Here is a 9,801-nt window from a genome sequence, read left to right on the forward strand (position 1 = left end):
TACGGACGGGTTTTCGATTCGCGTATTCCGTCTTGCCTGTACATCGCGGATCACGGGAGGCGCGTTATATGGATTTTCCGCAAACGCACCGCCGGGCTGCCCAGCTCCGTCAGTGTAGTAGGGGTCATCATAATACTGGGCCGTGCCGGGCGCGCCGCCAGGTATAGGGAGATCATCCGACACGTCCGAACGGTTCGCATTGGAGTAAGCCGATGAAGCATTCGATGCGCCGCGGCGGATATCGCGAGAGTTGGCGTTGGGGTTACTGTTAGGGTGAGCGAGCATACCGGCAGCAGCGGGGTCAAGCCCTGAATAGTCACCCGATACGGGCCTGTGGTCATCCTCGTAGGGGATGGAGTCGTCCAGAGGAGATACCGGTCTCGGAGGGCCTGGGTTGCTGCCATTATCTGAGGCGGTTATTCCGCCAGCGCCGCTTGATAGATTGGTTGACAGCTTCCGAGAGGTAGCGTTGGTTGTGCCCCAACCGCGATATCCTCCGTTGTTTCCATCTTTCGGGAGCGAGCCATCATCGAAATTACCCACTGCAGGCAAGAGGGGATCGTTGTTTGGGTTGAAGCGATACTCTTCGATTTCTTGCTTCCGTTCCTCTTCCGCGATTTTTCTAGCCTTCCGTTTCCTCCACCACCATAGGATGAGAAGAATGATCAGCGCCACCGAGACGACGGGAAGGACAACGGCGAGGGCAATAGTGCCACCAGCTGACAGGCCTCCCGAGCCTGAACTACCGGTGGATGGTTGCGGGAGCACCGATGGTGTTCCAGATCCGGTTGAATTGGGCACTCCAGTGCCAGGTGGCGGTGCTCTTGAAGCGGTGGAGGTGATGAATATGGTTGTATTGTTATCCGAACCCGCGGTCCGGGTAGGATTGGGCGGAGGAGATGAGGGTTCCGAAGGAGGAGGAGGAGGAGTGGGACCTGGGGCTTGGGAAGAGGGAGAAGGAGGGGGAGGCGGCTGCGGGTTACTCGGGGAAGGCGGCCGTGGGGTCGAGGGTTGCGGAGGCGGAGGGTTTGAAGGCGAAGGACTTGGGGGCGGTTGCGATGGTTGAGGATTCGGCGGAGGTGTGGTGGGCTGCGGGGGTGAAGACGGCCCAGGAGGGGGGTCGGAAGGAGCGGGAGACGCATTTTCGGATGGTACTATATGTAAGATTAGCAGGTGCAGGTCAGTAGATTAATGCGTTGCAAAAGGGAAAAATGGGCATAAAAACAATAGAATATATGCTCATTGTACAGCTGGCATACCTGGCGTATTCTGGCTGGAGGCCATATTCGCGAGTGGTATTTTCTTTTTTTTTTTTTTTTTTTTTTTTTTTTTTAATGTATCTCAAAAACGCAGACAGATATAAGTGCAAGAGTTGGCGACTGTTATGCCGAGTCTTGCTTTTCCTTCTATATCGGCGTTTCAAATGAGAGCCCGATTATTGGCCGGTTTGGCGCAACGACAATCAATGGCCGTTATTTGTTTGATGGGTATTTCAAAGCAAAAAGAGGAACGAAGTCGAAAGCCCAGAAAGGGGCCACAAAGGAACCGACAAACAGATCGGCAGAAAGGCCTATCTATCCCCGAAGCGGCATCCGACCAGGTGTGTTTTTTTGGATGTTTGCGGGCGTATATATATATATATATATATGAGAGTAAATATATGTGAGATACGATCTTCGAAAATAAAAAAAGGGAAAAAGGAAAAGAAAAAGAAAGCAATTAGAGGGTGGCAGCGGCTAATGAGAAAGATAAAATATGGACACAGCGGGTGGTTGGTTTGCAGAGCGAGACAACAGGGGCTGACAGCGAGGCATCAGGTTCCGTCTAAGCCAGATCTGAGGGTTGATAATAATGTCTCGGTTCAGGGAGGTGCATTTATACGGTATATATTATATGTTATATATTATATATCTATATATTGGATATATTTGGGGAAGACGAGCGACTTGCGGGCAATGTGTGTCTCTCGGTCGAGCGATGGGAAGAAAGCGGAGGATGAAGGGAGCGGGCGGCAGGGGCGTCTTGTTGGATCCAGTGAGTCGCTCGCTGCGTGGAGGCAGGGAGGGAGGGAGGAGGAGGAGGAGGAGGAGGAGGAGAAGGAAAAGGAAACGATTGGGAGATGGGCGCCCAGATGGAGATCTCGTCGAAGGCAGAGAGGTATTTGGCAGTTGGCCAGTGTCGGTGACTCAACCTCAACAGGGGCTGGATGAACAGAGGCGGTAGTCAAGCTAGAATGGAACCATCCTAAGGCGGGAATGGACGGGAAGGCGATGGAAGACGGAGAGGGATGAGGATGGAGGTGAGGATGGAGGTGAGGATGGAGGTGAGGATGGAGGTGAGGATGGAGGACGAAGACGGAGGAATGAAGACGAGACCGCGGGAGAATCAAAAGGAGGAACGAAGCAAACACACCGACGAGCCGGCGTACGGTACGGTATGGTCACGGGCGGCGAGGGATGGGGGGGAGAATGCGGTGAAATGCGGTGAAATGCGGCGAACTGGGGCGTACTGGAGACGTAATGGAGGCGTACTGGAGGCGTACTGGAGGCGTAATGGAGGCGTAATGGAGGCGTAATGGGTGCAAGACAGCAGGGCTCGTGTTGGTGGCGGCTTGGGCTGAGACGAAAGTGGGCTGAGGAGAGACAAGCGAACGACGACGGCGGCGGCGCCGACGGTTGGGCGCGCACTAGCTGCGATGCACGGATTGACTCGGTGCAATGCCAGTGGATGCAGCTAGCGACAGACACGACATGGGGGACTCCTGCGAGGGAGAGGCAGAAGAGGCAGAAGAAGCAGAAGAAGCAGAAGAAGCAGAAGAAGCAGAACTTAGTCCGTGTATGGGGTGGCAAGTATTATGAATCAGATTTACTCCACCGTCCTCGACGCCAGAGATTTTGCTCGCGGTTCCTGCAGGGACACAAGGACACAACGCTGGCTCAATTGCTGATTCCTCCACCTTTCAACCCGCTGCCACCACACAGCAACAGCACCAGAAGCAGCAGCGTGCATCTGCATCTACATGCACCCACGTCTGGCATTATTCTCGGGCGGTTGCTATCACCGCACGAACTACGCCTACTGGTAGAGCCACTATATGGCTATATGGCTATATCTATATATATATACATATATACATACGCAGCGCACGTAAAAAAAAATGTAACTGGATGATCTCCACAAAGGACTTAAAATCCAACCGAATTCGCGCCTTGGCATGGCTGAGTCAGCTATGGCAGTGTACGTCCCGTTATGGACTAGCGTAGGTGGCTCAGAAAAATAAACAAAAGCAGAGAAAAAGAAAAGAAAAGAAAAGACAAGAAAAAGAACAAAATGCAAAAAGATATATCTGTAGATCTTGTATTCTGTAGTTGATCTTTGGATAAAAAGGTTCAAGGGGTAGTTACTGACTAACTAATAGAAGTATAGAATTCAAAGAGCTACATAACTCCAACTCTCTGGTGACAGCCCACGAGCAACCTGGAATCAGTACTTATCATGAGATCCATCCATACATAACATTGCCACGATACTATCCTATGGCAGTGTTTAGTGGTATATATCACGATGATTCTCTGGCCTTGTTTCGGAGGATAGGACTAGTAGTTTAAACTTTGGCTCCACCCAGTTGATTGATATATTATAAGGGCCATACCAGTACAAACCCCGTTTACTATGACCGTGAGAATTTATGTCCTCGGTTAACCTGGGAAGGGAAAAAGGAAATTGAAAAATTGAAAAATTGTATCTAAGAGGAAGAATGAAACGATGTTGCAACGAATAACTAACAGATCTACAGACCCTCCCCCCTCCTCCTCTTAAATCCCTCTACACTCTCCCTAACGCCCCATCCAGCCACAAGCAACCCCCTGACCTCTTCCAACCCCAGTCCACTCATCTCCGGATATATCGCCCAAGTCAACCCCCACCCGGCCCCGCAAATAACCGCATACATCACAAACGTCCACACTGGAGATATCCAATCCATCATCGGCAGGAACGAGAGCCCGACAACAAAATTAGACCCCCAGTTCGTCCCCGTGGCAAGCGCTGAGCCGAGCGAGCGCACTCCTAAAGGAAATAGCTCGGATTGCTGCCAGGGTATCGTGCCGATGCCGGAGGCGTAGGCAGCGGTGTAGATTGTGAGGGAAGTGAGGATAAGGAGAGGCGCGAGAGGGGCGAGCGCCGAAGCTGATCCTCCGCCCGGTTCCTGTGGCGGCGGTGACGGGTCGTCGCCGTTTGTTGGGGGATCGAAGACTGAGAAGGCGACGGCGCAGAGGAGCAAGGCTGCGGTCATGATGGGTACAGAGGAGAGGAGGATGCGGCGGCGGCCGATGCGGTCGATGAGCGAGAAGGCGAGGAGGGTGAAGAGGAAGTTTGTCACGGCGACGGAGAGGGAGGTTAGGGTCGGCGAGGAGAATGCTAGGAGTGAGAAGATGGTTGCGCTGAAATACATGAGTGAGTTGAAGCCGCAGAGTTGCTGGAGCGCTTGGAGCATGCAGGCGATGGCCAAGGCGCGGCGGTTGCCGTCGATTTGAAATAGAGCGGCCCAGCCACGGGGGAGACGGAACCAGTGGTGGTCGGATGTTTCTTGATCAATGGGTTTGAGGAGCTCGTCCACGGCATTCTCCTCCGCGACGAGCTCGCGCTCGATGTCCCGGACGAGTTGTTCCGGCATTCGGGGGCTAGAGGCACCGTATATTTTGTGGATGACTCGACGGGCTTCGGGTTGTCTCTCCGCACGGACAAGCCAGCGCGGGGTTTCGGGGAGTAAGAGCAGGATGGAAAGCTGGATTATTCCAGGGAGGGCTCCGAGGCCGACCATCCACCGCCATCCCGCGTGGGTGGTTGAGAAGAGCCAGCCGATGGTGTAGGCGACTACCTGGCCACCAGTGACGAAGAGGCTTAGGATGGTTACCAATCTCCCGCGGATATCAGGTGGTGATAGTTCTGATATGTACCTGTTGCGCAACGTCTCATTAGCTTCTGCGAATTTCTCTGTATTGCCGTAAATGATCTGTTTCCGTAAACCAGCAACGGAGAGTATAGCACGAGATCTCTTCCGCATTTTAAGACGTACAAAGGAGTAATCAGACTAGCTGCTCCAACCCCCAATCCAACCAAGGCTCCGGCCTAATATCATGCTCCAGACGGTCGAGGATGCGGCCTGCCACAACGCTCCGACGATGAACAAGGCATCCGCGATGAGTATGATGGGTCTACGGCCAAGTTTATCCCCCAAAATACCCGCGAATGGGCTTGCTATTAGGGCGAATAGACTGGTGCAGGATGTGATCAGACTCTTGTCGAGGGTGGTGAGATGGTGGCCTGAAAGGTCCGTTCGAATCGAAACCAGAGTGGATGAAATAACACCAGTACTGTTCCGCGATGAAGCCGCACATGGTTAGCAATAGAGAGTCAGTCCTTGCTTACACTGTCTTCCGTCCATGGAATATCTGTACAGCAACAAAAAAGAGGAGGGAAGACCGCGATCTTACTCATATCCGAAAAGCAAACCACTAATCCCCGCTGAACATGTTAGTGTCCATATAAACCAGCCTCCCGACTCTGCGGGTGCAGCTGCTGGTGCCTGTCCCAGCGACCGCCCACCATCACCATCATTGCTGGCGGCATCATTCCCAAACTGGTGGTCTGAGTATCTGGGTGGCGGAGAGCGAGGAGCTGCATCGCGAGGAGCGAGCATTGGAGCTTCAGGGTTAGTGGCATCAGCCGAACTCATCTCTTGCAGCTCATAATCCTCGTGGGTGTCTGCCACAGCGGTATCTGCTATTTCGTGCGGCGAGTGAAAGGATTGCATATGGCGCGTGGCATGATGGAGCTGGCGGGACTCACGTTGCTTTCTCTACAGCGGGTACGATATCCATGGAATATATGGAGGATGGAACCTTGGAATTGCTGCTGGGAAGCCGAAGAAGGCTGGAGCGAAGTCGGCTTCGATTGGCTGAGACATCACGATACGGCAATACCGTCTTGATACGATGGGGACAGGTAATAAAATAATACGTACTAGTACCTCTGAACGTGGCTAAATCGTACCAAGACCCAAGGTTGTCCTCGCCCTTTTCGCCATCTACACGCAAAGGGGAGTGCTAAGTAACATCGTCTAATGTCTAATGCGCAGCAACCACTCCCGCCGCATTGGCTTGTTCTGTGATCCTCTTCTTATACGCCTTGACATCGCCAGGGAACTTCTCCACCGTCCCATGATCGCAGACCCACAAGCTTGTGCACACATTCTGCAACATCGTCACGTCGTGCGAGACCATCAGCACGCCGCCCTGGAATTTCTTCAATGCGTCGGACAGCGCATCCATCGCCTCGATGTCGAGATGGTTGGACGGCTCGTCGAGAACGAGGATGTGCGGGTTCGTTAGCGAGAGGCACGCAAAGGCAACGCGGGACTTTTGGCCGCCGGATAGGAGTTCAAGCTTTTGAAGGCCCGTCATGCCGGTGATGCCGAAACTACAGTTATTTCGTCAGAAAATCAAACATAGTTAGCTTCAGCTTTAAAACGGAGGGCGTGCGTATGTATGGAATTGAATGAAAAAGAAAACCGAGGTTTCATACGCTCCTAGATGTCGCCGGTATTCTTCGTCTGTCCGTCCCGGGTAATTTTTTGCCATGAATCCGACAGCGCTGGTATTCATGTCCAGTGCATCCACATGATGCTGCGCGAAGAACCCAATCCGGAGTCTAGGGTGCTGAGATATGAGTCCTGACGTGGGTTGTAGTTGGCCAATGAGCAGTTTCAACACAGTGGTTTTGCCAGCTCCGTTGGGCCCAACAATGCCAATCCGTGAATCGAGCTGTACATCCAAGTCGACGTTCTTTAGAAGAGGTTTGTCCTTTGTGTAACCGAAGCAGACTTCTGACATCTGCACGATGGGTGGAGATAGTTTCTCGACCTCTGGGAAACTGAAGTGGACGACGTATTCGTTCTCAGGCGGTTGCAGAACCGGCATGCGCTCGAGTTTCTTGATTCTTGATTGCGCTTCGGAGGATTTCGCGGCGTTGTAGCGGAATTTATCAATGAAAGCTGTGCACAGTTAATAGCTGTTCGGTTGGGTATACGTATATACCATACGCACCTTGCAAATGAGCTCTTTGAGCCATTTGATTTTCGTATTCCTTTTTGGCAGTCTTTCTTCGCTCTTCCTTGGTTGCGTAAAAGGATTCTGCAAAAGCGGTCAGAATTTTACTTCCTACATCTATCTCCATTATCAAAACTACTGAGCAGAGAAAACATACCGAAATTAGCACCTCTATAATAGTCCAATCGCTCAGCATGTTGGTGGATAATATCAGTTGCAACCTCATTGAGGAATGATCGATCGTGAGAAACAACTAAGACCGTGCTTGGATACGTCTGGAGATAGTTTGACAAGAATGTAATGGACGGCACGTCCAACATGTTAGACGGCTCTGTAGTCCAGAATTGAATTAGCGAGAGCCGTACATACGTAATCGGTAAAAGGGGTTTGGACGGGAGCCCGAGTGGAAGCAAAACGAACCGTCGAGCAATAATAGATCAGGCTCGCAAAATAGAGCACGGGCTAAAGCAAGACGCATACGCCAGCCCCCAGAGAAGGTCTTTGTGGCAAACTGCTGCCGCTCTGGGGAGAAGCCCAACCCGGCAAGGATGCTTGCGGCGCGAGGCTCTGCCTTATCTGACTCCATTTCTGCTAGTTTGCCTTGAATATCACTTAACGTGATGTCGAGCGCGTCCCTATCCTTGTCAAGGCGTATAGCGTCTTTCGAAGTATCCGCCATGGACGAACGCTCTTGCTCGATGGATGCAAGCTCAGCCGAGATTTTCTACACGAAGCAGTTAGCCACGCACCTTTCAAGACAGTCTTTGGAGAATATCAGTGGAGTGAAACAAACGTCTTGCTCCTTAAGAAGGTGTTTCCGCCAAACATCGGCATCCAGAACAGCTTGCAATGCCGGAGTGTCGTCACCAGCAATCTGCAAAACGAGCAGTCAGCCATATTCGAACTACAAGTAATCCACATCGAAAGACCTAAATACCTCTTGTTCTACGTGAAGAATGGAAATATGCGTGGGAATAGGCACTTCTCGCCGACTCAGCGCACGAAGCAGAGTACTCTTTCCAATACCGTTCTGGCCAACCAAACCGTAGCGCCTCCCATATGCCAAGGTCAACGACGCATCTGTTAAAATCCGCTTGCCAGAGATTGCAACATCGAAGCTGTCGACCTTAACATCCTTGCTCTTCGACGCATCCCCGCCCAGTTGTAAGGGGTTGACTGCCATGTAGAACTCCTCATAGGACTGCGTGGACTCGGGCTCTTTGAGCAAGCGTGACGCCTCGTACTCAACGGTCTTCATCACTTTCCTCGCCTGCTTCGCGCGGATCTTGGCCTCTGCCTTTTCTAGCTTCTTCTTGTCGACGCGGGATTCCACCTTCCGCGTATTGGCAGATTCCAGGTCAACTGAAGCCCCAGCCAAGCCTAGGGTCGATGACATATTGCGCTGCGAACCGACATGTATGGTCTGGTCGAGCTTCTTGGCCGCAAAGGGCACATGGGATTTGGCATCGACGCCATTTGCAGCTCTGAGAGTCGAGACAAATTTCTTGATCAGATTCTGGATTTCCTCTTCATTTTTAGGGCTGAAGTCCCCTGAGGCAGATACAAGCAGTGCCGAGATTGCTTCCGCAGCTTCTGACAAGGGCGACGGTGCATTTGGATCAGAGTCCTCGACATAAGTTTTAGATGCATGGGTCAGGTAACCCTGTGGTAGAGATCAGCAGGGATCATATAAAACGAGCCCGGAGAAGGCCTTTTGGCACACTCCAGCACATAGAAATACATGTTTCAAGGATTAAGATACCTAGCGGGAGGGTCCTTACCACTGAGTATTCAGATATCACATGATCAATTCCGGGAATCCGCTTCTGGATTTCCGCCTCCATGACTTTGAGCGCACAATAGAGCAAGATCAATAAAGCGCAAGATTCCGAGCAGCGGCAATTAGGACCTAGCCGTGGTACCGCGTCAAACTCGGCGTCAGGTATTACTAGAGTTTTCTCAAGACTTTTCAGTGATGCGGGACGGTTAATTCGTCGCAAACTGGTGGTTAGATTACTAGTATCGAGAACCCGTGGTACAGAGTACGCAGCTTAAATAATCTTTTCTGCCAACTAATTTTGCTAAGTAATCGCAACGGAGATGCCTGGTATATCAAACAGTGTATACAGCCCGCCTTTGAGCATTGATTCTACTAGAATACAATCTAATAGGAGTAAATATTAAAGAAGTATACCATATTACATTCTATGGTAAATAAGCTTTTGCTCAGAGCATACTAGTGTACTCACACCTTAGAGATGCGATCTTTCGTGAATAGATTCCCTCTGGCTTTTATAACAACTCAGCAACTGCCCAGATTTTTCACTCTCCATGAACTATGCATTCCAATAGATCCTCTACCATCTTCAAACCTAAAATCTCTCATTAGGACTTCTTGATTGACCACCAAGTTTACAAAGGCCGCGAAACAGAACAAGGAAATGGTATAATAAGATGTGTTGCCATTCTGACCTTTGTTAGAGCCTTCTCAAGATTGACTAACCTCATCAGCAACATGAATACAAAGAGGCAAGAAGATAATTATGAACCTGAGATATTTGTGTATATATTTCACGCCAATGTCTTATTGAAGAGCTTTTTGATTCCTTCTTTGTCACAGTCAGGGCTCTGTATACAATCATGGTAATCCTATTAACATTAACAGCATAAATACCTACGGTATAGACAGTGC

General features: G+C 50.9%; 4 protein-coding genes across 4 annotated transcripts; 1 reads left to right on the forward strand and 3 right to left on the reverse strand.

The window, feature by feature from the left end:
- Window positions 1–64: 64 nt before the first annotated feature.
- On the reverse strand, window positions 65–1,284 carry HCAG_08930 (predicted protein; the record flags this gene model as incomplete). The annotated part of the gene is made up of 3 exons (XM_001536045.1): window positions 65–96; window positions 288–1,154; window positions 1,260–1,284. 3 exons carry the CDS (start codon window positions 1,282–1,284, stop codon window positions 65–67), a joined length of 924 nt encoding a protein of 307 aa, XP_001536095.1.
- A 1,290-nt stretch (window positions 1,285–2,574) lies between these two features.
- HCAG_08931 (predicted protein) lies at window positions 2,575–3,445 on the forward strand (the record flags this gene model as incomplete). Its single annotated transcript, XM_001536046.1, has 4 exons — window positions 2,575–2,835; window positions 2,982–3,081; window positions 3,183–3,237; window positions 3,427–3,445. 4 exons carry the CDS (start codon window positions 2,575–2,577, stop codon window positions 3,443–3,445), a joined length of 435 nt encoding a protein of 144 aa, XP_001536096.1.
- Window positions 3,446–3,790: 345 nt separating this feature from the next.
- HCAG_08932 (hypothetical protein) lies at window positions 3,791–5,701 on the reverse strand (the record flags this gene model as incomplete). Its single annotated transcript, XM_001536047.1, has 4 exons — window positions 3,791–4,947; window positions 5,119–5,375; window positions 5,496–5,516; window positions 5,553–5,701. The coding sequence occupies 4 exons, from the start codon at window positions 5,699–5,701 to the stop codon at window positions 3,791–3,793; spliced, it is 1,584 nt and encodes a 527-aa protein (XP_001536097.1).
- Window positions 5,702–6,128: 427 nt separating this feature from the next.
- On the reverse strand, window positions 6,129–8,953 carry HCAG_08933 (hypothetical protein; the record flags this gene model as incomplete). The annotated part of the gene is made up of 8 exons (XM_001536048.1): window positions 6,129–6,480; window positions 6,586–7,054; window positions 7,107–7,193; window positions 7,267–7,440; window positions 7,530–7,833; window positions 7,903–7,983; window positions 8,047–8,772; window positions 8,891–8,953. 8 exons carry the CDS (start codon window positions 8,951–8,953, stop codon window positions 6,129–6,131), a joined length of 2,256 nt encoding a protein of 751 aa, XP_001536098.1.
- Window positions 8,954–9,801: the final 848 nt, after the last annotated feature.

Source organism: Histoplasma capsulatum, genomic scaffold (genome assembly GCF_000149585.1).
Source record: "Histoplasma capsulatum NAm1 scaffold_14 genomic scaffold, whole genome shotgun sequence".
Lineage (NCBI taxonomy): Eukaryota > Fungi > Ascomycota > Eurotiomycetes > Onygenales > Ajellomycetaceae > Histoplasma > Histoplasma mississippiense.